This window comes from Chelon labrosus, assembly GCF_963514085.1.
Source record: "Chelon labrosus genome assembly, chromosome: 6".
NCBI lineage: Eukaryota > Metazoa > Chordata > Actinopteri > Mugiliformes > Mugilidae > Chelon > Chelon labrosus.
Window position 1 is genome coordinate 7963615 of NC_140342.1, and position 26605 is coordinate 7990219.

At 41.1% G+C, this 26605-nt stretch overlaps 3 protein-coding genes across 6 annotated transcripts; 1 reads left to right on the plus strand and 2 right to left on the minus strand.

The window, feature by feature from the left end:
• Positions 1–411: 411 nt before the first annotated feature.
• On the minus strand, positions 412–17389 carry fggy (FGGY carbohydrate kinase domain containing). 4 transcript variants are annotated; one of them, XM_084546002.1, is made up of 16 exons: positions 16702–17389; positions 11761–11954; positions 10427–10538; positions 9750–9901; positions 9402–9490; positions 8969–9084; positions 8761–8889; positions 7867–7970; positions 6742–6849; positions 5010–5071; positions 4629–4776; positions 3726–3800; positions 3472–3592; positions 2838–2932; positions 1316–1377; positions 412–545 (listed from the first exon to the last, which is right to left on the minus strand). In XM_084546002.1, the coding sequence occupies exons 2-16, from the start codon at positions 11941–11943 to the stop codon at positions 464–466; spliced, it is 1638 nt and encodes a 545-aa protein (XP_084402128.1). In that variant the 5' UTR covers positions 11944–11954; positions 16702–17389; the 3' UTR covers positions 412–463. The 4 variants fall into 4 exon arrangements, with proteins under 4 accessions (XP_084402128.1, XP_084402127.1, XP_084402126.1 ...); XM_084546001.1 differs by lacking the exon at positions 16702–17389 and adding an exon at positions 12272–13552; XM_084546000.1 differs by lacking the exon at positions 16702–17389 and adding an exon at positions 12272–13552 and having other exon boundaries at positions 11761–11986.
• Positions 14325–16707, plus strand: LOC311489090 (transcription factor Jun-like). The gene is made up of 2 exons (XM_084546004.1): positions 14325–15245; positions 15343–16707. Exon 2 carries the CDS (start codon positions 15380–15382, stop codon positions 16346–16348), a length of 969 nt encoding a protein of 322 aa, XP_084402130.1. The 5' UTR covers positions 14325–15245; positions 15343–15379; the 3' UTR covers positions 16349–16707.
• A 113-nt stretch (positions 17390–17502) lies between the features above and the next one.
• Positions 17503–24694, minus strand: tada1 (transcriptional adaptor 1). The gene is made up of 8 exons (XM_084546003.1): positions 24511–24694; positions 23390–23481; positions 22714–22779; positions 22361–22455; positions 21974–22186; positions 20643–20794; positions 20231–20387; positions 17503–18993 (listed from the first exon to the last, which is right to left on the minus strand). The coding sequence occupies exons 1-8, from the start codon at positions 24591–24593 to the stop codon at positions 18841–18843; spliced, it is 1011 nt and encodes a 336-aa protein (XP_084402129.1). The 5' UTR covers positions 24594–24694; the 3' UTR covers positions 17503–18840.
• Positions 24695–26605: the final 1911 nt, after the last annotated feature.

A 26605-nucleotide genomic window follows, 5' to 3' on the forward strand; every position in this document is an offset into this window, starting at 1 on the left:
GAGGCAAATTAGATTACATATCTCAGTGGATTAGGTTGGAGCCACAGAGGAATGACATTTTAACCATTTAAAATATTTATTAGGAATGCATTTGAAAATAACAGTGATGGCGTTTGAGCTGAGTGGTCACTGGGCAGTCAAACAGTGAAACAACTCTCACTGTAATTGTTTCTATTCTTGAGGCTAAAACAGCAATGACTGTAAAAGGCTGAAATCTTGCATATCTGACAGTGGCAGAGTTTCGATATCTGATCGATACTCCGCCGTTGTTCACACGCAGTTCTCAGAACCAGACTCATAACTGCCTTCCTTTGGGTTACCGAGGGGAAAAAAAATTAGGACCTTCACAGTTAGGTAAAGCAACGAGGTTAAGGCGTCTGTTCTCCTTTCCAGTGTGCAGATTTGTCATCACAGTTACGTCACAGAGAGTCACTTCCACCTCAGCCTCCTCCCACCAGCACTGTCATCTCAGATTCATGAGGGCCTGGTACTCCCTCTGGTGGGAGAACAGTCGCTGGAACACCTTGTACTTTCTCTCATAGAAGCTGTAAAATGGTATGAAATGCAAAAAAAATAAAAAAATGAGATCCCTACAGATTATTTCAGGTTTCGCTGTAATAAAACAGACATGTTGCAAGGATCCGCCTGACCTTCACTTAAAGAATACTAGTTTGATAATGGAAATGAAAGTTTTACGTTGAATGAGCAGAATTGTGCCAAAAACTGAACCAAAAAAATACTTCACATCTTTACATACTTTTTGCACATTCAAAAGTGATGCTATTTACTTCATGTTAGGAAAAAAACACATGACAATAAGACTTAGAATGGTGAGTTATTGAATTCTGATTGCACCGAACATCCAGATCGTATTTGAAACCATTTGCACCGATCAGGCATAACATTATGACCTAATATTGTCTAGGTCTCCCTTGTGCCCCCAAAACAGTTTTGAGTCATCAGAAAATGGACATGATCCTTCTGAGGGTGTCCTGTGGTGTCTGGCAACAGAATGTTGTTAGTGGGGGCCTTTGGGTCCTATGGGTTGAGAGGAGGGGCCTCTGTGCATCATCCCACAGATACTTGATCAGTTTGGGATCTAGTGAATTTGGAGGCCAGGTCAACATCTTGTCCTGTTCTTCATGTTTTTTTGAGTTGTTCCTAAACCGTTTTTGTGTGTGTGTCTGTGTCAGGCTGCATCCTGCTGGGGATGGCTGCTGCCATCAAGGAGTGTCACTGTTATGTTATTTTCTTCTCCAGTCAGTGGTCATAATGTTGTGGCTGATCGGTGTATATCACAGAGCGTCTGTCTCACCTTTGGAGTTCACAGTCAGGCTGAACGACTCTCCCCACTTTAGCCATTTTTTCCATCGCCTCCTAAAACACAAATTACCAACACAAACACCACTCAACAGATCATGACAGGCACGTCCAAGTCTCAGATCAGTCATGACCTAGTTATTGTACGAACACGAGCCAACGGCAGCAGTTTTGGTGAGGCGGAGTTTATGATTAATGCAGAGCGGGGGCCTCTTGGCTGTCTAAATCTACAAAATCCAGGCAGTTGCGCAGCTCAGAGGATCAGACACAACAAAATGCCTGCTGTATTTATGTCTGAAAAGGGGTTGACAGGTGCAGCCTAGTCCAAATAATAACATCTTATTTTTAGCATATCCAGCTTAAGGGCTGCTATGGGTTCTGGTGCTAAGAGACCAAGAGATGATAACTGCTTGATCCAGGAAAATATCAATCTTCACTTGATTTTCAATCCGCACTGTACTTCCAAGGACACAAACCCGGCTCTTCTGTGTAACAAAAGCCAGAAAATAATAGAGTTACATGCTTTACAGTTTGTGTTTTGGTTCCACCCAGCAGATGGAGGCACTGAGTTAGTAATTATATGATGTCCTGCATTACTGTATAAAGCTTCACCTTTAGCTTTTTTTCTATTGGACTACAAAATAAAACATAGCATTGCACACGGCTACATACAGTGAGTTGTTAAATAAAGACTGTAATATCAAGCTGACATGGATTAAAAAATATATTTTTAAAGTGGTTCTCCACCTACTTTGCACATTACATTCGGCCTATTAGTACTATTCAGTCTGTGAAAACAGTTGTGTAATTTCTTGTGTGCCTCTGACAGGTCGGAACATTTTAACAATACGCCTGCCATCCAAACTGGAGTGTGTGAGAGATGCTATCCAGCTGGGAAATATATAATTCAGTGATTGTGAAGCATGACTCATACTAGAAACTAAACGTCAAAATATCTCCACCTCTGTTTTTTCTAATTTGGACATTTTTATAAACTACAAACCCCATTTAATAAGCAGCTAAGTCCAACCAAGACTGATCTCGAATATGAAACATGTAACCCTTTTAGCTTCATTTACACTGTAAATATATTTGTTTCTTAACATTTTAAGACACAAAGACTTCTGCTTTTACAGTATGTCTTTTGTTACTTTCAGGGCTGTTTTGGGTTGTTAAGCGCAACATGTACAAATCACTGCAGTGCAGTCAGGAGTAGAAAACAATATACAGTAGCTCCTCTCTCAAGCAATATAGGGCTTAGAGATACTGGTTTAGATTTTCTTTTTCCAGTTGCATAAAAATGGAACTTTCCACTGTGTGTGTCCATGGTCCCTCAGTATATTTCCACTTGAGCACAGCTACGACCTCACCAGATTTCTAAGCAGGTTATTGTGTAAGAGTATGATGTAAATACCAACATTCGGCTAGTAACAGAATTGTAAAGATAAAAGTGAAAAACCTTTTCATCCTCAACCCCCGTGAGTGTTTGGTTTGTATGTGTCTGTGTGCCACTCTACCTGTATAGTGCTGTAATCACGTGATGCACACGCCCCAAGGACTGCTGCTCCCACTAACACAGCCTCCGTCTGGTTTGGCAACACTACAGGCAATCCTGAGAATGAAAACATGGAAAAGGGTGATGCTTTCATGGGAAATTCATTAGTTTTACCTCGTCCTCTTTCCAGGACTCCATGGTGCGTGTGTGTGTATGTATGTGTGTGTGTGTGTGTGTGTGTGTTTGGCGTAGTCAAAGAAAACATGACTCATCAGACCAGCTCTGATGCTCACGTTCTCATTGTAGGTGGTTTCGGCAGTAAACAGGGATCAGCATGTGCACCCTGACTGGTCTGCAGCAACTGTGATGCACTGCGTTTTTCTGCCTTTCTATGATAAGCTTTACAGCAATTTGAGCTACAGTAGCTTGGATTTTAGTGATACGGTCACTAAAATCCTTCGACCTGCCCATTTTTCCTGCTTCTAATACATCAACTTTGAGGATATAGCCCACCCAGTTACAGATACCATGAAAATCAGATAATCAATGTTTTGTACTTCACTTCAGTAATCATAATGTTATGGCTGATTGGTGTATATATACCTATTCTGTATATATGAAAAACTGCGGTGTTCCCTTTTTGATATATTTTATACCTGTAGCATTGGCTTGAATCTGAACAAACAGGTCGTTTTTGCTCAACCCTCCGCACAGGAAGAGGGTTCTGATATCATGTCCTGCTTCTTTCATGGCCTCCAGAATATGACGCGTACCAAGCTGACACCAGAAAAGAAGACACAAGAAGAAGAATGTCAAAAGTAAACAAGTACGACCATCCTTTGTACTTAAAGGATATCAGTGTGAGGAAGGAGGAAGATATGATATGACACATAAAACACATCGGCCTTACAGCAAGGGCTTGAACGGTGGCCAAATAGAGCAGGGCCAAATCATCCAAGGTCTGGGAGAGAGACAGTCCAATCACCTGGAATGAGTCAATCATAGTCAGCAAATGTCTTGGGGGCGAACAATAACCAGACGGTGAGTTAAGGTCGCCAACGAAGGTTTGGCAAACGCAAAACTGCGTCAGTGATAGTCTGGTAGAGTCAAAACAATAATTGCCAATACTGTGCCCCCTAGCTCCCGGCTTCCTGGAAATACAAATATGGCCTAACAGCAGTAATTAGCATAGTGAACAGAAATCAGCTGTTCAAATCGTCAACTTTCATGAATTCATGTGAAGTTCACAAATAAAAATCTGTTTTTTGTGAGGTTGTTGGTTGGTGCTGGCATTTACATGAAACCACTCTCTAAGCTAATTAGCTTAGCTTAGCAGGGGGAGGCGAGGGAAAACAGTTTACCCTGCATCTCTCCAAAATTCAAAAACATACCAACAAGGACCTCTAAAACGTTTCAGTGCATTTGTTTACACCATATCCAAACAGGACTGTAAAAACAACACTCTGCGGTTTCTGGGGAGAGTTATAGCTAGACCAACCATTTCCACATACATCCTAATGGGAAGCGAGGCCAATGGTTTTCTATCTCCAGCTCTGTAATTAACACAGATATGGAATTAGCATCAGTCTTCTCATCTTACAACAGGAAGCAAATAAACATATTTCCCAAGACATTAGATAAAATAAATTCATAATAACAAGCTTCTGGGGGGAAAGTACAGTGTCCAAACAATAAGATATATCTTGGAATATTTAAGTATATTTAGGTTCAGTCTATCAGCACTCCAGCTCTGACTGTTAATGTTTTGAATAATAAGTATTCATGGTCATAACTCATAGTGTCAATCCCTCACCATGCCCTTCAAAGTGGGGTCAGCCAGGGGTGACCTGTTCCCATGGAAGTCTGGCCACACGTGAAGACTGGACCCCAGCAGATCGAGAGCAGAACTGGAGTTAGCCATCAAACTCAAGCGGCTGTTCAGGTAGCTGTAGACGTTCTTGCTAGTAAACGGAAACAAGGGAAGGCACATAAAAAATGAGTCATGTCAGTGGGAATCTATGTGCGATTCTATGGAAATTAAATATTACATTTTTCTGCAGGATAGTGGATTTTACAACATTACTGAGCTTCTAATCCTACTAAAGCTTTTTCTCATTACTATACACCAGCTGACAAGGATGACAGCTGTGCCTAACCATGTTTGGGGAGTGCAGCATTAGATGCATCATCTGACCTCTGACGTGCCTCTTCCTGGAGCTGGGTGTATGCAGCATGGCCCTTTACCACATGGTCAATCTGAGGGAAGAGAAAGAGCAATATAATTATACTGAGAAGGACTGACTACAGATGACACAGGTCATGGCATGAAGGCTGATGTGGCTGCAACAGCTGATTATTCATTTATGACCTTGATTAACTTGAAGTTGAAAATACGCTGCCTGGACAGAAAAAAAGGCACCACCAAAAATAAAGGTCACACACTCTAATATCTTGTTGGACCGCCTTTAGCTTTGATTGCAGCATGCGTTCACTGTGTCATTGTTTTGATAAGCTTCTGCAATGTCACAAGATTTATTTCCATCCAGTGTTGCATTAATTTTTCACCAAGATCTTGTACTGATGATGGGAGAGTCTGACCACTGTGCAAAGCCTTCTCCAGCACATCCCAAAGATTCTCATTGGGGTTAAGGTCTGGACTCTGTGGTGGCCAATCCATGTGTGAAAATGATGCCTCATGCTCCCTGAATCACTCTTTCACAGTTTGAGCCCCATGAATCCTGGCATTGTCATCTTGGAATATGCCCGTGCCATCAGGGAAGAAAAAAATCCATTGATGGAATAACCTGGTCCTTCAGTATATTCAGGTAGTCAGCTGACCTCATTCTTTGGGCACATAATGTTGCTGAACCTAGACCTGAGCAACTGCAGCAACCCCAGATCATAGCACTGCCCCCACAGGCTTGTACAGTAGACACTAGGCATGATGGGTGCATCACTTCATCTGCCTCTCTTCTTACCCTGATGCCCCCAAATCTGGACTCACAGACCACATGACCTTCTTCCATTGCTCCAGAGTCCAATCTTTATGCTCCCTAACAAACTGAAGCCTTTTTTTTCCAGTTAGCCTCACTGATTAGTGGTTTTCTTAAGGCTACACAGCTGTTCAGTCCCAATCCTTTGAGTTCCCTTCACATTGTACGTGTGTAAATGTTCTTATTTTCACTATTAAACATAGCCCTGAGTTCTACTGTTGTTTTTCTTTAATTTGATTTCACCAAACGTTGAAGTGATCACAGATCACGATCAATAAGGATTTTTTTCCAACCACATTTCTTCCTTGAAGACGATGGTTTCCCACTTTCCTTCCAGTTTTTAATAATGCACCGGACAGTTCTTAACCCAATTTCTGTAGTTTCTTCAATCTCCTTAGATGTTTTCTCTGCTTGATGCATGCCAATGATTTGACCCTTCTCAAACAGACTAACATCTTTTTCACGACCACGGGATGTGTTTTTCGGCATTGTTTAAGAAATGAGAAGCTACTCATTGCAGATGGAAAAGCCCTTGAGAAGCCAGAAACCTTAAAATATTTAATGATTTTACTACAAAAATATTCTATAATAACCTATTTTTCTGTCTACCAGAACCTAATGGCAAAAGGAAACTGGAATACATTTAAGCAAATCAAATTACTTTTACAAAAGTAGTCTTTTCAACAACTATAACATTCCTAAATAATGTGTTTCTTTAAAAAAATAAAAGCTAATTGTTTACAGCAGGGGAATCAAATTACTTGCACACTCTGTTACTGAGGTGGCCAGATGTTCGGATCACGTCTGAATGACTTCTACTACACGTACATAGGAACTGTATACATTCATGTTTAGTTGTCAACTCGCTACTTTTCTGTTAATGTAGAAGGTCAGCAAAAATCATCCAGAAATCTATACAGTCAGAGGACTGACCAGCCTTCCTGTGGCGCTCTGTCCTCCCTCGTTGAGCCACATGTCGGGCACCATGGCGGACAGGCAGGGTCCCCACACTCCTGGCACAAACAGAGGCTGCTCACTGATCTGATTGGCATGAAGACAAACATGAAATGGTTAAATTGGTTTTACATCTCATTAGGAAGGATTTTAAGGGGAGAAGCTACAGTTTTTGCATGCATTTGTCAGTTTTGAGGCTTTGTTGTAGCACGTCTTCTTCATTTTTCTTTTAAACTAGTGGAAGGAAAATACACATTCAGATGTTTGCACTTTGTCTGTTGGAAATATATGAAAATCAGTGCATATTTTATTAGATAAATCCTTAGACTTGTAAGACATTTTATTACTTTAAACAGCCTTTAATTCCCATGTCAATAGAATGAAACAAGATTTTGAACCTGGCTTTATGTAATGTTCAAATTTCACTTCTGGAAATATGGCAAATTGATGCATATTCAACCAGACAAGATCCTTATTTTCATGTTAAAACTGACAATTTCAGAAAACACATGGTGCTATTGTAGTAAGGAATCAGCTGGGGACGTTTCATGGTGATATCTTTTACCCTATTCACTTGTGGCGTCTCGCTTAAATATTAGGAAATATTGTTTCAAGCCGGAATGAAAACTCACGGATAAAATAAAAATAAAAACATCACAGTTACAGCCATTGGCCTGTGCAGTCTACAGTATAAACAATTTAAAGATTGCACTGAACATATGACGGTCACATACGTAAAAATGCCACAAAGGGAAAAAATTCTGAGTGGCCATGTTATCAGCAATGCTGAGAAAGTTGATCAGATTACTTTTAATAGATATTTCCACGCATTTTAAGCAAGTACATCATCTCAGTATTTCAGTCTCAGATTATAAACAGATAGTGTGAGTGCAGCATTAATCACCGGAAGTCTTTTTTTAGTCACATGATGATATTCTCAGAAAGATGTATTAAGGTTCTAATGAAGTTCACACCATATCCAAATACTATGTGTGTGTGCGATCAACATTTGTTCCATTGATGTGCAAAACAGGAGATGCTGTTGCTAGTTTTTAAAATCTTTTTAAAAAGGTCCAGAATCAGGTGCAGCCATAAACCACTGACCGCCATGTGGCAAGTTGACGTCCCACATATCATCGCCATGCGTGCGGTGATCGGCTGGTCCTCACAAGGCACGTGAAAACCTTTCACATCTGCACCTATAACACCTGAGAGGAGAGAGGCTATATTTATTTAGTCTGTTATGTAGTCTGTTTAGTCAATGTCAGGGTCTATTGTCTTGTGTGTGTGCTACCTAATAAAAAGTTTCCAAACTGCTGTTGGAGCCCCACAAGGCAATAATCAGAATGATTTGCAGATCAGAAGCTTTAAATCAGTCGTCGTTCTCTAACCTTCACTTGGAAGTCTGCAGTGACAGTAACTGCTGGAATAATATTTTTCAAGCTGGTTTGAGTTAAAGGTGGGAGGTTGGTCTACGTGCAGAGGCTGGGGTGTGTGTACATCACCGTGACATGGACAACAACTAATAGTGCAGAGTGTTTTAACCTCTGACTGTTACGACAATGTGTGACTGGCAGAGGTCACAGCCATGGGCCAGAGGGCAGAGTTCAGAAGCAGTTTACCTCGCAGAACAAAACCAGATGGTCAGGACTTCTGAACCAGAGTAGGGTCCGCTATTGACGCCCTGAAGCCAGCACAGCTTACTGATCGATACAGCAACTTGTTTTTTCTTATTTGTTAGTTCATTTTTGCACAAAATGTCCAGGCCCAGCAGTCTAAAACACATAGTAGGACCCAATTTGTCCTTTGACTACATCTCCAACATTAAACCTTAAGTCTCTTTCATCCTTTTAATATCTCCTGAGGCATTACAGTGTGATGGATGGAGTAAAAACCTTTCTGCAAAAGTGACATAAAAGTCAAGATCATACACTAGTTGATGTCAGCTTACTCATTACAACAAAAGATGTGTGTCTCCTGCTAACTCCTGTGTTATACCTAGGCCTCCAGCATGAGCATCAATGAGAGAAGCACCAACTGCAGTTCCTGGGTCCAAACCCAAATCTGCTGCAGCCTCTTGGGTGAGGCCGTCTCCCAAAGGACTTCCTGGAGAACACGTCGCACTGCCTGGATGACCAAGAGGAAACAGTATAAAGATTGAAAAAAGACACTGATTATCAAAGTTATACATTCTTTATTTGCTGACCTATTTTGAAAAAATTATTTTCCACAAGGTCCTCCAGTCCAATACTCGTCCAAAAACTGACGTCCCACCCTTCTGGAGGGCAGTAGGTCCATTTACAGACCAGAGTACATAAAGACCTGCGGAGCAAAGCAGAATGGAGCTGAAACACACATCAAGTGGCACATATTTCATGAAACTAATCTGGTGTCAAATTTAAGATCAACTTGAGAAGGTCACAGTATCTAAAACGCTTTGTACGTGGTGTAATACACACACACAACACTTTCTTTAAAAACACACATTTTTCTCAAGGACAATGTTTCAACAGGACAGGATATCAGCTAATACATTATTGACTTACTACATCTTCATGGCACACATTAATAAAAAATGTCTAGAAATGACTCACAGGCAAACTCTGAAAGTGAGTTTATCACAGTCTCTGAAAGTTCACCTTGTTAAAGAGCCAGTTGATTTCCAAGACAAGAAATCTGGTAGATCAAAAAAGTGAGTGGCTTTGTTCCAGCAGCTTTCCTTTAGATTCTGATAAGAAGAGACAAGAGATATATACAGGATTTAACCCCTGACCAGTAAGCAACAACAGCGTATGTACTAACTGAACATAAAGCACTTTCTAATAAATATGGTCTATTCCATCAGATCTCCCAACAAAAAGGCATGCAAAAATGAAAAAGGAATAAAAAAGACATCAGATACATGCTGACCAGCATTCGTAAAGAGCAACAATAAAACTCAGAGACCAGTGGTCTGGTGGTGACCTCGCTCACCTCTCACCTCTCACCTCTTTGAGCCAGAGCAACTTAGGAGGTTGCATCTCTGGTGACATGACCCCTCCCACCCTGCTCAGGACCCTGTGGCCTGTGTTTGTTATACGAGCAGCCTGCTCTGCAGCTCGATGGTCCATCCACATCACCACGTTCCTTTCTGTGTCACCTGGGAAAACCATGAGAGGAAGGGAGAAGGTCTGGTATTACTAATACCGAAAGTAGCTAATACTGCATCAAACCAATACCACAAATGTGGTATTATAAAATGTATCTATATCTAAGAGATGATAAATATGACTGTTGTCACATACATATGATGCCAAGGCATGGTTAGTACAGTATCCTGAGTATCTTTGTGTTCACCTTGCTTAATTACAAAAAACATGAAACACTTCCAGCTCCAGGCCTCTGATCTGCAGCTGGTCCTGACCTTTGACCTCCCCGTGGAGGAGGGGATTTTACTTTAAAGATCAATAACATATCGCATTACGTTACACAAAAACAATGTGTCCAAGCAAAGCTCAACAGCTGGAGGGTTTCACAACGAAACATTTCTTTTAACTTTTCCAGATGGAAAACACTGAAACTTAAATCAGCATTTCAAGGACATAATCAATTGTGCCCTCAATAACACACAAAAGTATTCAGGTCAGGCCACAGAAGACTGGCATTAATAAAATAAGTCACTCACCATCCTGAGTGACTGACACAGGCTGAAAGCTTTGGTCCAAAACCACCAGAGAGCAGGTGGCGTCAAAGCCAACCCCCCGAACACACCTCCTTTCCACACCGTGGGTAACTTTCTGGAACAAATATACAGTATAGTCTGAACAACCACATTCTTTAAGTGCTGTAGGTGACATATGTGGATTCATTTTAAGAGGGTATGTATGACTACATGAGCAGTAGTTCAGCATAGTAACATAAATGGTTAATTTACACCAATATTCAACATGTTTAAAGGAGCATTCCCAGGTGACTCAGGTAGTACACTGGCAGTTTCCAGACCATACTTGGGAATATGTTCAAAAGATACTACCTGGAGTGGTAATACTAATGTTAATTCAGTGTCATAATAAAAAAAAAGCAAGATATGCTGATTGTACACTAGATAAATCCCTCCAACCTGTTAAGAGTCCTGAACTATCAAATGTAATTATTAGCTAAAGATAAAGGTGAACATGAACGTCATGGAAAACAGGTAGTAGTATTTGATGAAGATAAACTGCTGTAGTAGTAGTAGTTATGAATAAAGCTCACATTGTTTTTTTAAATTGTTAATGAGTTAAGTTTATAAATTAACAGTTTACATAACAAATAGCAATGAAATAAGAATGTTAGCTAAATAAGATAAATGTTAGCTCAATGTAACAAAATAACAGATGAAATGTTAGCTAAAAAGGTTTGAATGTTACCAAAAACTACTATTAGCTTTAAGAGATCAATAAAATATGAAATAACTAGGCAATAGTTATATGAATATGAATAAACTGTTGAAATGTTAGCTAAAAAAGCTGAAAAATTAGCTAAAAACATTAAAACGTTTGGATGTTACCCAAAACTAATATTAGCTTACAGTGATGAATAAAAAATGAAATAATTAGCTAACATTTCAACAACTATGAATAAACTGTTGAAATGTTGGTTAAACTAATGAAAAAGTTAGTGTAAGGCAAAAGCATCTTATATAATTAATTCATAGTTCATTTATATCAGATCTGAAACTTGCTTGAGAAACTTCAGTTTCTTGAAATGTACTTAAAGTGATAAATACAAAGTTTAAATAATTTGCCTTAAGTAATAGATTTAAAAAACAAATATCTCCTCGGAGGACTGCAAACATAATGTAAACATATTCACATGTGGTTTATGTTAGCAAACCATTTGGGAGGTCCCAGCGAACAAGTGAACTTTCGCTTGGTCAAAGTTCCCACACCTCACTGATAAAGTTTGTTGGATTCTGTAGTGGAAGCTGAGGGAATATGGGGGTAGATGTGTATTTTTTAAAATCACTGCTCCAAGTACCTTGACCACGGTGCAACATTTCTCCCAGATCTCAGTGGATGACTGGACATAGTGGTCGGACTGGGGCTCCCAGATGCTGATGGGCTCCTCTGCGGAGCTCTTCAGCAGGCCCTCTCTGGTCACCAGTGCAGCCCTCACACTGGCAGTGCCCACGTCCACTCCAACATAGTAGAGCTCTGCCATGAGGACACGAGCTGAATGCAGACGAGAGGGCAGCAGAGGATCCCTGGGTAGATTATTAACCAGGCTACTCTGTCAATGGCGACATTGCAATCTATGCAATCTAGGTGGACACCGATACAAAAGTATTATGTGGACTATAAGAAAAATTACATCTTATCATTATCTTAAAACACTCCTCGGTTCAAGATAACAGTGCAGTGGAAACGGACAAGATACAAATATATAACACCGATAACCTGCACTGAATAACATTTGAAATACACGTAACAGACACTATCAAACTAAAAGGACAGCAGTGCATAAACTTACACCACGTATACGAACTCACCCAGAGATCAAAAGGTATTTTATTGTAGAAACATTTACGTTTATCGTCTAAGTTTCTGACCAGCGTACGAGTTGGAGACGGTGCTCGAGACGGAACGCGAGAAAGGACAAAAAGGATACAGGCGCATTTTTTTTTTTTTTTTTTTTTTTTTTTTTTTACTGCCGAGCCCCACAAAGGGATAAGGGCTTCAGCATCAAGAATGCGTTAATTTAATTATTTATTTGTCTCTCCCTTGTTATCTTCGTAGAGTCTATGATTAAGATGAACTTTGATAGTGTTTTGATAAGAACATTTCCAATGAATCAATCTGCAATAATATAAAATAAAGTACTTTTTTGAAAAAGGCAGATATAATAACCTGCCATTAAAATCATTCCAAACAGTGACTTGTCAAACTTTCTTCCCCACATCCTACCCATTTTACTGCACTGTTCTTTTCTTAGAGGAGAACAGCTGCCTAAAGGATGTTGTGCTGGCTGTGATCAGTGTGTTTGGGCCAGGAATGATCAGCAGAGATGGAGTACAGAGGAAAACCGAGCAGCAGGACAGGAAGAAACAGATGGTCTTCAACAAACACTGCATGGACAGTGTTTGAAATCTCATCTGTCTCTCTCGCTGCTCACAGTGCCTTAGTGTGTATGTCCCTCAAGTCCACGTCTGAAGGTAATCAAAACTTTGCTCTGTTGATACATCAACACATGTCCAAATAGCCCCTCTGTGTTTTGCTTTCATGGAGAGGGGATGTTTCCATGGACCCTGGACTGTCCCACCTCCATACAACAAAAGCAGAGCCTGTTGGGAAGCAGGCAGGTCCAGCTCCTGATTAGAAAACTGCATGCAGTGGAAACAGCTGGCCCAGGGCGGGAGGAGGAAAGCTATGTTATCTAAAGGCGACCCCATCAGGCCAGCAGAAGGGAAAAGGCTGACAGAGAAACAGGAAGCACGGCTGGGGCATTTGGGTAGTTTGATTGGAAAATACTTCTTGGTGGGTCTTAACACAGGTGTATGATGAGAAACACAGAAAGAATGGCTCAGAACGTTATTGCCACGTGGGACGCTGCTGAACAGAGAACGAAAAGAATTGTTTGCCACCACAATGTGGTATGAGATGCCAAAGTTTTTAGAATTCCGCCACTGGGTTTCTACTTCAGAGTGTCAAATGGGTGTTACACAGCCGTGTCGTGAAGACAACATGTCATCTCAAGAGTGTTGACCTCAGGCAGCTCTGGTTATCCCAGGCTGTCTGGAGCTGTTAACTTATTTATAGTTGGCTTGAGGAGAACATGTTGAATAATACAATGGGGGAGGCCAGACAGACTGGACTGCAGCTGCACAGAGGCTTCAGTCATTTACCTATGAGGCCTCCGTAAGACAAAATGTAGTGAATACATATCCATATGTTCTGCGTAGGAACGTTATCACGCAAGTCAAGTGCTTTCACAAGCCAAGATTAAATCCTGGGATGACATAATTATTTTCATAAATGGCTTAGATAATCAGGAAAAAACAATGTCATGGCAGTTACCTGGATAACAATAAATGTAATCAAAACCATTTCATTACATGTCACATTGGGACAGGAACATTCTGTCCAAAAATGCTCATTAGACCATATATATATATGTATGTGTATATATATATATATATATATTCTTAGAATACTAGAAGCAGCCTTTTGATTTTCATTTCCGTGTCATGACAAACAACTAGGCCATTCCACAAACTGCAAAAAAACACAACATGCATCCTCTGGTAACACACATACAAAAGAAGCATGTTCAAATAACGAATTTATGAGGAAATGTTCAAATAAATTGTTAATTAAGGAGCGGGAACAAAAAGGGGAGAAAAATCCTGAAATTTATCCTGAAAAGTGGGCTATTTTATTTCTTCTAATCTTCAAGCATTACTAACTGGCTCAAAATAAATAAATAAATAACTCCTGTGAATATATATGTGTCCCTTCAATAAACAATATACTGTATGTGTATTCAGCATGTTTGTATCATAGACGCATGATCTCCATTATAATGTACATATTTATTTACAGCTGTATGTTTTTGCTCACCTTTAACCTTCTTTGTCTCTCTGTATATTAATATGTGAATATCCCCGTTATGCAAATAAATGCATATACCCTATTGCAGAGGATACGTGTCCTCCTCGCCACACTTCAACACATCTGAGAGAAACAGGGGCAGATATATGAATGCATTTTTTTGTTTGTCGAGAATACTATAACAAAAGAGCCCTTGATGCAGGTCAGGCTCATATTCTTTCTTTTATCTCTACAGCCAACCAGCACTCACTTCCTGAACTGTTCAGCCTTGTTCTTCTTCACCATATCTACCATAGCTGTAGAAAACACTGATCATTTGTCACGTTTGATAGAAAATTATCTCATTTTGGGTTTGCTGTTGTCTTAATAGTACGTGAAACATTTTGGACAAAAAGTTCCTGACCAAAATTGTCTTATTGAAAGAATACGGTCTCGTTGTTAATCAGAGATAACCTCCACACTTCAGGATAGGTAACTAGTAATTGAGCGGGTAACTAAATATTCAAAAACACTACGTAATCCCAGAGTACATTGCTCCACTGTCTGCATTACCTAATCCCATAAACCACCGCGGGAGGCGGGGATATGGCTCGTTGTCAGAGCAACCTGGGTGTCATTAGATGAGTCCCGCCTACCAAACCGTCTCCAGCCAATCGCAGCCTCTAGAAATGACATCATTGTTATTTTCAGGAGAGCTGCAGCTTAGAGGTGGATAAAGTTCGTCTCCACGTTGGAAGTGATAGAAAGTATTAGCCGTGACCAGGCCGTGTTTCCAGTTTTTCGGAAGGAGGATAAATCAAAGAGGATACCTGAGGTGTTAAAATACTGACGTTCGGCGGCAGAGGAACGGGTTCCTTTTGGTGGTGACGGCGCGGTTCACAAAAGAAAAGTTTTCCCAGGACACAAAGTTGTCAAGTGAGTTGAACTTCAACAATAGAGACTCTATCGGCAAGACTGTTGTGAAATTGTCAGAGGACATATGTAAACAGTCAATCTTGGACTTTTTTTTAAGGATAAAAGAAAACCTCCCTCAGGGCGATCGAAACTTTATGTCCAAGAAAATGGAAGCGACATTCTACGACGAAGCGGTGAACGCGTCCAACTCTCAGCATGACGGGACGGCGGTGTATGGGTTCAACCCCAAAACCCTCAAACAAACCATGACACTGAACCTGAACGACCCGAAAAACTTCAAACCCCAGCTGGGCGCTAAGGCCCTGGACATCCTGACGTCCCCTGATGTCGGGTTACTGAAGCTGGCCTCGCCTGAACTGGAGAGGTTAATTATCCAGTCCTGCACCGGGCTGACGACTCCCACCCCGACCCAGTTCGTCTGTTCCAAGAACATCACCGACGAGCAGGAGTGCTTCGCTGAAGGCTTTGCGAGGGCACTAGCCGATCTCCACTATCAACAGCAGATACCCCCCGCCCACCCCGACGCGCAGACCGGCGCGGCAAGCAGCATGGCACCCGGATCTTCTGCGCCCGAGAGCGGCGGGATTCCCTACAGCTGCACGGTGCGCACGGAGCCGCCGGAGTACACAAACTTGAGCACCTTCAGCCGGGCCCTGGGCTCTGCGTCTGCACCTGCCAACGAGAGGCACCCCCCTGCAAGCTATCCAGTCGCCACACAGCCGTCCCACAACCACATGGACCACCAACTTGCTGCGGCTCGACACCAGCGGCTACACGCGCTCAAGGAGGAGCCGCAGACGGTGCCGGAAATGTCCGGCGACACCCCTCCGCTCTCCCCCATCGACATGGAGAGCCAGGAGCGCATCAAAGCAGAGAGGAAGCGCATGAGGAACAGAGTGGCCGCGTCTAAATGCCGGAAAAGAAAGCTGGAGAGGATCTCCCGGCTGGAGGACAGGGTCAAAAACCTGAAGAGCCAAAACACGGAGTTGGTTTCCTCTGCCAACGTCCTCCGGGACGAGCTGGCTCTGCTCAAGCAAAAGGTCATGGACCACGTTAACAGCGGCTGCCGGCTCATTTTGACGCAGCAGCTCCAAGCGTTCTAGACTGCCAGGGGTAAAAAAGAACCGGGGGACATTGCTTATAGGGACCAAATGCAGCTTAAAGTGGCCGGTTCAGCCTTTCAGGGAAGTCCCTGCGTCCCAGCGCATTTTTTTTTTTTTTTTACCACCAAATTATCTGCTCAGATTTTATCCACGTGGATGGTGGCTGACAAGACTTGTAATTGATCAGTTTGATGAATTATTTACAGAGCAGAAGCCACCAAACTTATTGTACAGGCGCAGACAGCTCAGAGGAAACCCTTTCTCTGACATGGTTTGTCACATATTTGTCTTCACCATACTACAAAAAAAAAAAAATATTTGTAAAACCAGGGAATCGTAGCAAGTGTCCATACCTTATCACTTGATCATGGCCCGAGCATCGGAGCATATGTGGAATCGAACTGCAAGCAGACAAAAACACAATGTGAACCAGGCCTTGCCCTGCAAATCTCCCACTATGTCAAGTAGCAATGTATGCGTATAGACTTGAGTCAAGCACTGAGCATCCCATGCACCAGCGGCTGTGTACAGAGTAACACTAACATTAAAAGAGGAAAAAGTTTCACACCTTTACGCAAGGACTCCTATAGGTGTGCGTAGCGTTTACTGACAAAAGAACTGCCTTACTTTCTTAACACTTACGTTCATACGACTTTGTGATATAGGTGTAACTAACGTTAGACCTGAAATAACACTTTGTAATAATATTTGTACGCAGTATTTTGAGCACTTAACTGTAAATATGTCAAAATAAAATGTTGGACACGACGCGTAATGTGTGAGTACTTCTGTGTCAGATTAATGATAGATCGGGGGGAGGGAGGTTTGTAAATGCAGACCATGAGACCGTCTTTGTGTGATATTAAGTGTTTGTTGTTGAGGGAAACGGGACGGACGGGAGACTGAGTCACCCAGTGCGGCGTGAGGTGCTCGTCATGGTTGGCGAATCGACACGAACGCCCATTGGACAGCGAGGCGTCGGAAGCGAGCCGCACGCTGCCAAATATGGCGAAGAGGTCCCGAGTGCGCACTGGGACGGGGTGTGTGCGCGCGTCTGAATCACCGTCCTCCCTCTGCAGCTGGTGACTGCTAAACCTATGAAGCAAAGGCGGATCTGTTTACACACTTGGGGAGAGAGTTGAGATTCACAGAGATTCATACTTTGATTTGGAATAAAAAAAAAAAAGATTATTTATTTCCTTAACTATTCTTTGCAATATAAATAATAATAAAAAAAATATTGTGTAGAAAAAAAACGTACAAATGCATATACATTTAACCTGAAACGATGGACAGATGTTCATTGATCTGTACAGACAGAGGAACACCAGCACCGACACATGACACCAGTGAATGTTTGAATAATTCCACATACGTTCATGAGGAGCACAGGAGGCAGCTGTCCCTACACACCCACACAGGTGCTTTCACTTAAAGCTCCATAGAGCTCTACTCAATACTCTGCAGCAGACAACTTGACTGACATCTCAGCTGCACCTGTCAAAGCGGGACTGTTTCCATCTTTGTCATTTGTGTTGGTACACCGATACGCTCACGCATCTCTCCTCGTAGCTTCCACAAACCTGACATGGGGTCTAATCAGCTGCTATCAGACACTTCCATGTGTAGCCTGGGGGCTTTATGACTCCTTAAAGATTTCTAATCTCTTATACGCGTAGTATGTAGTGACCTGGTCGTGTACACAGAGCTACACGATTAGATAAGCTGCTCTTTATTCTTACAGGGTGTTTTCATTAATAGTTCAGGCGGATATCTGATAAGTGGAACAAGATGAACTTCAGGAAGCTCAGTCATGTTTTAGTCTATCAAGACTTCTTACCCACAGACACCTAAATTCTAATGCAACCTCCCCAGGAACCTTATTTATTTTCCTTTTCAGGACTGATGGCTGCTGGTACATCCTAAAACTGAACACTTGACAATGTTTTCCATCAAATTATACTATCTTGTCAATCCATTAGGTACACTAGTGAACAAAATGCATTGTAATCCAACATTCCTGCACCCCTTCATGTTATAATGTGCAGTTTATGTTGAAACAGGCTAAATAACAGAAACACTTCTGTGTTTAATTTAATCTAGTGTAACAGTATCATAAACTACATTCTCCAAAATGATCATCCAGTTGAATTACCACCTTTCTGATGCTGTTTCAACACAAACTGAACATTAGAACAGTCATTTAAGGAGATTTGGTGCAGGACTGGTATATTAAAATGCATTCATTTCGACTAGTGTATATTCTCACTATGAAACAGAAAGAACAAGTTCTTCCATGCTTAATTTCTTCTAGCCAAAATGATGGCGGACAAGACAAAAATAAAGCAGCTTCATGTCAGTCAAGCTGCCTGCATATCCTGTGCTGCCTGTATAACTGAAATTTAACTTTTCAGTGCGTCCATTTCTATGTAGGGACTGTTTCCGTGTTCGGTTCCTGATGGTATCCACGTACAGTCTTCTGTCAGTGGTCCTCAGCTGACGACCATGCCCTCTTTAACAGCGAGGCGCTGCCGGTGCACATGGTCCTGCTCTAGCTCTTCGTGGCTGGGGTGCCAGAGCCGCGAAAGGATGCGCTCCATGTTCAGAGCGTACATAGTGTGAGAGGGCATCACTCCATGGTGAACCTGTATTGAAGATATGTTGGAAAGATGATTCAGTCGTTAAAAGTACTCACGGTCAAACTGTTACAGGGCAGAATTAAAAATGGAAACAATTCCAGAGATAATCTACATTTAACCCTTTAGAAAACCTGCGAGAATCTTTAACTCAAAATCAGGAAACTTTAAAAGTTAATTAACTGACCAGTTGTTAGAGCTCCGTTATAGCGCAGACTAAACCCAAGTTCACAAGCTAAAATGTTTGATCAATTTCAACAGATTTTAAAGGGGAAATACTGTTTTTTTACAACCTGGACCTTAGTTCTGGCATAAAATACGGTCGTGTACTCACCCAAATTACTTTTGTGTAATTTGGATTCCCTAGGGAGATATTTAGAGCAGCGTATATCCATGTAGTGGGAGTGACTGGGGCACCGAAACGCAGCCTCTTAATAACGCATTACCTGCCGTAACGACCGTATTTTATGCCAAAAATAAGGTCCGGGTTGTAAAAAACAGTAGTTCCCCTTTAAAAACTCTATGCACCTCGTTTCAAGGTACAACATAGCATCACATCTCAGAGTTGTTACCCTGCCAACTTAACCTGATCACTGCAGCACAACACAGACATCATTTACCTACATGCTTGGGAAATGAATTAGCCTGGAAGCCAGCCTAAACATCTCCGGCCCACAAAAGTTTTGAGGCGGAAAGTTGGTCAGGAGTCGCTCCGTTGGAAACTTATTATGCTCTGGAAAAGATTTGCCGAGCCACTCAAATAATTTAGTCTTTATGAGATGAGTCATGGACCGTGTACTGCAGGTCTTATATCGTTTACAGTGAAATTCACCAGTAAATTGCTGATGAGCAGCCTCCTTATCTCTGTTACCGCAGGGCGTTTGGTGAAGTTGTTAACTGACTGCTGTCGAGAGGATTTGGAGCATTCCTCTGCTAGCGTTAGCAGATGAGTGTGTATTGCAGTAGTACTTTTGGTGTATTTCAGGACTGACATGTCACAGTAGAATGGGCTTCATCTTTAGTGAAGTATTTCCACATACAGTACTTGATGAAACACAGCTAGTTTGCTGCAATGAACAACTGCATTCTTCACCTGTTTTCACTGAGGTGTACATGTGGTTATTTTCACATGATCAGTGACTAGTTGACTTGATGCTTAAAAAACGGTGTTCCAAATACACCATGTGTGAAATGTGTTAAAGATGTTAAGACCAGGGACATGCCGTACATTAGTACATTTTCTTACCTGTAAAGCCTCGAGGAGATCAAACATGCTAATTGGAGGGAGGGGCGCGGGAAGACCATCTGCAGAACAAGCCAGCAAGTGAACAGCTTGCTGCTCTGCCTCATCGGGTGACACCTGAGGTGGTGGGCCTGCAGGGAGAGAAGCACTAGGAGGGGGACTGAAAGAAAGGAGAAAGAAAAAAAACAGTGTAAACTGACAACAAGCATGCTTGCATGTATTACTATAAATAAGTATTGGTGGCAAAAAAATAAAAAAGTTGAACTAAGAATTAAGTGAAACTTGGGAAGCAGCGTTATTCAGTCATAGAGTTACAACAGACACATTTGTTTGCATGAACTACTTTCTATTATATTGAAAACAGCTATAAAGTACTGGGCACAATTCTCATGGGCGAATAAAAGCTGAGTGTTACCATTCAGTCACACTGTGGTACGCAGCCAGGCTGTTTTTCAGATAAGGCTGAGGCGTAACATCACTGCCAAACGCATAGGGGAAACGACCATCTCGCAACCGATACGCCTTCCTCCGAGTGATCACCGCAGTCAGGACATCTTTCAAGTGGTGCTGAAATAAATTAGAGCGCTGGGTCATGACACAGACACACTAAACATTTACTGTCTACATTCACTTCGAGTAACAAAACGATTTGACCTTGTTTAGAGTTTAGTTTAATAGAATTTTGGATATACAATGTCCTATGAGTTTGAGAAACAGGGAGAGACCGAACACTTTGTTTTATTTTACTTTTAAATGATCTGACAGCAATATCAACAAACAGAGAATAACAGATGCGTAACAGGGATCCATAAAATAAGTTTCATAATGTCTACATATTTCATAAAAAGAGATGCATTTGGCATATTAGCATATTGTTGTGTTAGCAGATTAGTCATGCAAGCTCCAATGGCAGGCTCTCAGTTATTGGTTGGAACCATAGACTGTAAAAAAGATGGACATTGGGACAGCCTAAAAATGATGCCAAAGCAAGTAGAGCTCCCCCTGGTGGCTGGCTGCGATATAAGTTCACACTAAAGTTTACATCAAATAGGATGGTTTCTGTAATTTTTGTGTATTTAACATAATGCCGATGCATTTTTTTGATACTATTTGTTTTAGTTAGTTATTTGATGTTATAGAAACAGGATGTGACAATATTTGACTAACAGTTACCGTGACAACAGCTCTGTGAAGCCACCCCTTAGGACTGTGAGAGTAGGAAAAAATACATAAGTACAGCGTATAATCCAACATTTTTTAATAACTGAGAGCAGAGCGCACTATTAATTAAACAAAAACACGAGTGAGTCTGGCAGAAGGATGGACGGGTGCGCCGCCTCCTTGGAACTGACATCCTTGGAATTCTAGTGTCAGTTTGACCAACGGAAGGAAGAGGGGACACGTCCATATTTTATACAGTCTATGGTTGGAATGCCAGACACACCACTTCCTGCACCGACTGCTTCTGGCCACATCACTGAAATAATTTTTGCCATGGCTTTTGGTTTGAGTCACAAGGCTTTGCTCAGACTCCTACGAAATGAGTGGTGCAGAAAATAAATATATCCATTCATTCATTCATTTAGGTCTAAAAGGATTTTAAAAAATGAGAAGAAAAAAAAAAACACTATTGTCTCATAATTAATAGGTTTGTATGAAGGTTATGGGTCAGTTGAAATGATAAACCAAGACAATGCCATTCATACACAATCACCAGAACTCTCCTGTTGGACAGTTACTACCCACCTCAACAGCATAGATCATGCTGCTGACGGTCTCTTCTGCAATGTTATCCAGGCCCAGCTCGAAGGCCGTCACCATCATGCGGGCTTCCAGCTGGCCCCGTGTGGGCAGCAGCAGCGTGTGGGCGCTGAGACGCAGCTCCTCCTCCTCACCCCCGACTTCACGTGGGCTGAACGACTGGGCGGCACTCAGAGGGTTCTGAGGCTGGAAGCGATGCTGAACGCACAAAGAGGACATACAAACATCCAAATCATACAGTCTGTTAACTGCACAAGCACCAAGTAACGATCAAATGTTTTATAATCAGTCATGATCTTTAGATTTGGAAAATTTAACTTGCACATACCCAGCGTCCGCATGAAAATGATGAAAATGAGAAATAGTGCTTACATCAAATTTTTGTCTAGAAGAACATTTCTTCTTCACTTTTGGTTTGCCAGGCTTTGAAGCACAGCTGCTTGGCCATTGTAATGGTCCTGCGCCCTCTAGAGGCCACAAGAGAACATACAACACAAGATGCATTGGAGAAACAAAGAAGATGAGATGCTGTGTTTTAGTGAGTGTAAGCCTCAAACAGGGTTTTAACTATTTAATAAACAATAAAATGCGTATATGCAGTGGATTAGTATGAAAAGGACACCCAGATTTAAAATACTAATTTCATACTGAAACATGGCTTTTAAATAAACACAAGCTAAGCGGCAATTTCAGAAGCATCGAGTTACATTCAAAGGAAATCGTACCTGGTGTGGAGACGATGATCTGGCATCGTGTGAGTATTGCCAGGAGGAAATCATTGTGAACATGGACTGGGGATGAAACACAAAATATGATGTCAATGTCAATTCATTTAATACTGTATAGAGCAGTCGAATCATGAAAAATTATATAGAACATACAACACACATGGTCAACACAAAAACAAGGAAAATAAAGTGAAAGAGGTGAAAAATGCTAAATTAATAGCTAGTACTGGATTAAAACACAATGAGTAGTCGCAATAAGAAGAGCAGCTGTCAAACTGGATTAAACGCCAAACAATTAGACGAGTTTTAAGAAGGCATTGTCTGGGCCTGCCTAATATGCAGAGGCAGACTGTTTCTGGGTTTGGGGGCTGCAGCTGAGAAAGCACAACCTGAGTTACCTTAATGGGACGTGTGGTTGTAGGAGATCAGAGAGATTTGTCGGAGCTAGACCATTCAGTGATTTATAGGAAAACACTTCAATCTTAAAATCAATCCCGGAATGTACTGGCAGCCAGTTTCGGGAGGCCAGTACGGGGGAATTGTGGTCTCGTTTGATTGCTCTTATTAAAAAGCATTCTGCACCGGCTGCAAGCGTGCCAAAGAGAAGCCTGGCTAAGAAATGATTCTTACAGAAAGCAGTCGCTACGGAGAATAGTTTCTCTGTGATACTAACCATTCTCCTGAGCCAACAGGCGGCGTGCCTCAATGTCAAACTCTTCTTTGCTGATCTTTTGTTTAAACCACAGCTTCAGGTTTGCCCAATAACTGCAGGGGAGCAACAAACAGAAAACATCAGAAACAAACATTTGTTGTGATGCATTTACAACATTCATTTTTATATGACACACCAAATTATGCTTATAATATGTATTAATGTACACATGAATTAATATTAATAACTGCTTTCCCATTATATCCCTTTTCATTTACACCCCCTTAGCGGTTCATTAGGTACACTAGAGAAAACAAATGCATTCTGATATAACAGTCCTGCACTAAGTGCTCCTTCATGACTGTTATAATGTTCAGTTCATGTTGAAACGGCGTCAGAAAGGTGGTATTTCAACTGTATGTTCATTTGCAAGGAAGTAGTCTGTGGTGCTGTTAAACTGGATTTAACTAAACACTAAAGGGATTCTGTTATTTAGCCTTGTTAAAATAATAACAGAAACATGTTTCAGTAAAACACAATACAGTTCAATAGCACTATAAACCACAGCCTCCAAAATGAAAACACAGCTAATTCAACGGCTCTCAGTTATTTTAAACAAATGCTCAATACCATAACCTTCTTAAAGCTAAGAATTACTACAAAACTGTTATATCAGTATGTGTTCGTTTTCACTAGTGTACCCAATTAATTGGCATGTGAGTTTAACTGTCCTCCTTTCGTTTCACTTCTTGCTAATTGAGAGCACACTTCAAGTTGTGCCCACACAAACTTATCTTAACGGTTTAGTAAACGCAGTTAAAACAATTTCAAGACGATTGGAAGTAACACATCTGACGTTGGCTGCACGTCACTTCAACCAGTAAGCAAATACTATATACGAAACAACTGCAACATAAGATGAGAACAGCTGTATGTGCACATACTTGGCCATTAAAGCTGATTCTGATTCTGATTCTGATTCTGAGGTGAAACGCTGCAAACATTAGCAGGTGCTAGCTAGGTGCTAAATTGCACATAGCCCACTTAACTATCACTAACTGCGTTGCATTCAAGCGGTAAAGAAATGGGGCAAAAAATCGACAGCACAAACAGAAACTCGGCACAAACCGCGTCGTACTTACTGCTTGACATTATCGCCAATTGCATCCGTTAAATTCTTCTTTGCAATCTCAAGCTCGCTAGCATGAGCCGCCATGGCGTTCATAAACTCGACAGATACGTCATCAACCGGCGACACCGAGTTTTTGCCCTTTCACTTGTAAACGTTTTAAAAGCAGGACAGAAAATAGGCAACAAACATATGATGTTATGAATATATATACGTTTACTGAACACGATCTTAATATTTACATATTTCATGAAAATAATAAATAATATACATATACTTTTTTAAAAATGGAATTAAAATATATGTAGGGCGCTCTGTAATCAATGCAAGATTCAAAATGAAAGGGACAAATGTAAGTGTTCTGATATTAATTATTCATATAATTCCATCAATTACAAATTATGGACTTGTTTAGTAGTAAAACTATTCAACCGCTAGATGGCATCATGGTATGATTTAAATTCTGCAAAGTCCTGTATCGTGGATGAGAAAGAGTTCAGCAAAAAGAAAAGGAACTTTTCTTTTCAAACAAAATAAATAAATTGTGCAGCATTCCAAGCCTCTATATCTGCTTTTTGCACGTCAGTATCAGTGGATTTATAGCTCATCATTCTTGAGACTGAACACGCTTTATTTCCCAAACATATCAAGAGCTGATATGCTACTGGAGCCCAACCAGACTTTTGTCAAGTACAGCTGTGGAGTTGATGTGCAAGCCCAATTAATGTCAATAATGTGTCAGATGCCTTTAAAAAAATACATCTCATGCACAGGAAGCAGCTTCCTGCAACAAAGTCACAGTAAATTAAAATGTTCTCTCTTCTCAAGCCTAAGATCTTCCAACGTTTTACTACTCATTAAAGTTGATCTACATGGGAACATTTTGTTCCCATAACTCCGGATTTTTCCGGTATTGCTTTTAATAATCTCAGCAACTTTCCTTCCAACATGAAGCTTAATGGCCTGAATCTGAGCACTCTTAATTAAATTGGAGAAAGCTGTTTGTAAAAATATTTGTATCATGTCCCATTTGAGCGAATGAAATGTATGCCCCACTCAAAAGACACATCTACATTGGTATGCAGCAACTAAAATAATAGTACTACCCCTACATGGTGAGGTTAATGCTTTATTTTCTTCTATCACCTTAATGTGGTTGTAGATTTACCTACACCCCACTTCTCCACTAGACTGGATGTGAAGCATTTCTATGGCTCCTTCTCTGTGGCTCCTTGGCTCCTACCTCTCTCAGGAACGTTTAGACTCAGAGGCCCTTTTGTTATTCATTGTTTTACCAATGTGTAAAAACAGTTGAGTAGTCAGGGCCATCGCTCTTTTGGCTCTGTCTCTCCAGGCGGTCGTGCAGTCTTAAATAGGCCTTCGTGACTCATGCCATTCATCACAATAAGTGGAATCATACCACATAACCAGAACACGTACAGTTAGCAGTAATAATGTAGGCTATTAGTGGGTCTTAGTTCAGTGAGCAATGCTGACTCCACAGTGTTTGAGGTCTTACCCTTTACAAAGGAGATCCATTTGATCATTTAACGAGTTTCAAGGTTGAGTCTAGAATAAACTAGCATGCCATGCAAACCACACAAACAATGAAAACCATCTGAATTTTTGGTCACTAATAGAACAGACTAAATGTCTTTTAATGAGAGGCTGAAACTCAAGGAGCACACTTCTCGTGGCTCAAATGTCCCTTTGTTTGTTATCTTTGGGTTCTGTTTGGTGCTTTGATTGACATGTTTCTGTCCAAGTAACATCAGTAAAATAAATCTTATTTTCACAATCTAGACCCTTGCTTGTGTGCTTTAGCACTAAGTAATATATGCATGTTTCTGACCAGTAAGGGAGAGTGGAAACTGCAGCTGTCAGCATCAGGGTGAGCCTTCCCAGAAACCCTCCGAATGGCCATCCATCCTAAACAAGTGTCTGTTGAGTTTTAAATCAAAAGGGCACTTAGGGGCAGACTTAGTTATGGAGTTGTTTAACTGAGCTAGTTAGGGCAAAAATTAGTCATAGGGCCTATTTTCAAAGAAAACATTGCCACATCCTGTCTGTTGATTTGCTCGTTGACACTGACCGAGCTTTCGAGGGCT

Excerpts from the sequence above, each read along its gene's own strand:
- LOC311489090 (XM_084546004.1), top strand. The coding sequence starts at position 15,380 with ATGTCCAAGAAAATGGAAGCGACATTCTACGACGAAGCGGTGAACGCG.
- fggy (XM_084546002.1), bottom strand. The coding sequence starts at position 11,943 with ATGGCAGAGCTCTACTATGTTGGAGTGGACGTGGGCACTGCCAGTGTG. Across the intron at positions 9,491-9,749 it reads AGTTGCTCTGGCTCAAAGAG|AATCTAAAGGAAAGCTGCTG; the intron begins GTGAGAGGTGAG and ends TCTTCTTATCAG. Across the intron at positions 7,971-8,760 it reads TGCTCATGCTGGAGGCCTAG|GTGTTATAGGTGCAGATGTG; the intron begins GTATAACACAGG and ends CTCTCCTCTCAG.
- tada1 (XM_084546003.1), bottom strand. The coding sequence starts at position 24,593 with ATGAACGCCATGGCGGCTCATGCTAGCGAGCTTGAGATTGCAAAGAAG. Across the intron at positions 23,482-24,510 it reads ATTGGCGATAATGTCAAGCA|TTATTGGGCAAACCTGAAGC; the intron begins GTAAGTACGACG and ends GCTCCCCTGCAG. Across the intron at positions 20,388-20,642 it reads TACCACAGTGTGACTGAATG|TCCCCCTCCTAGTGCTTCTC; the intron begins GTAACACTCAGC and ends CCTTTCTTTCAG.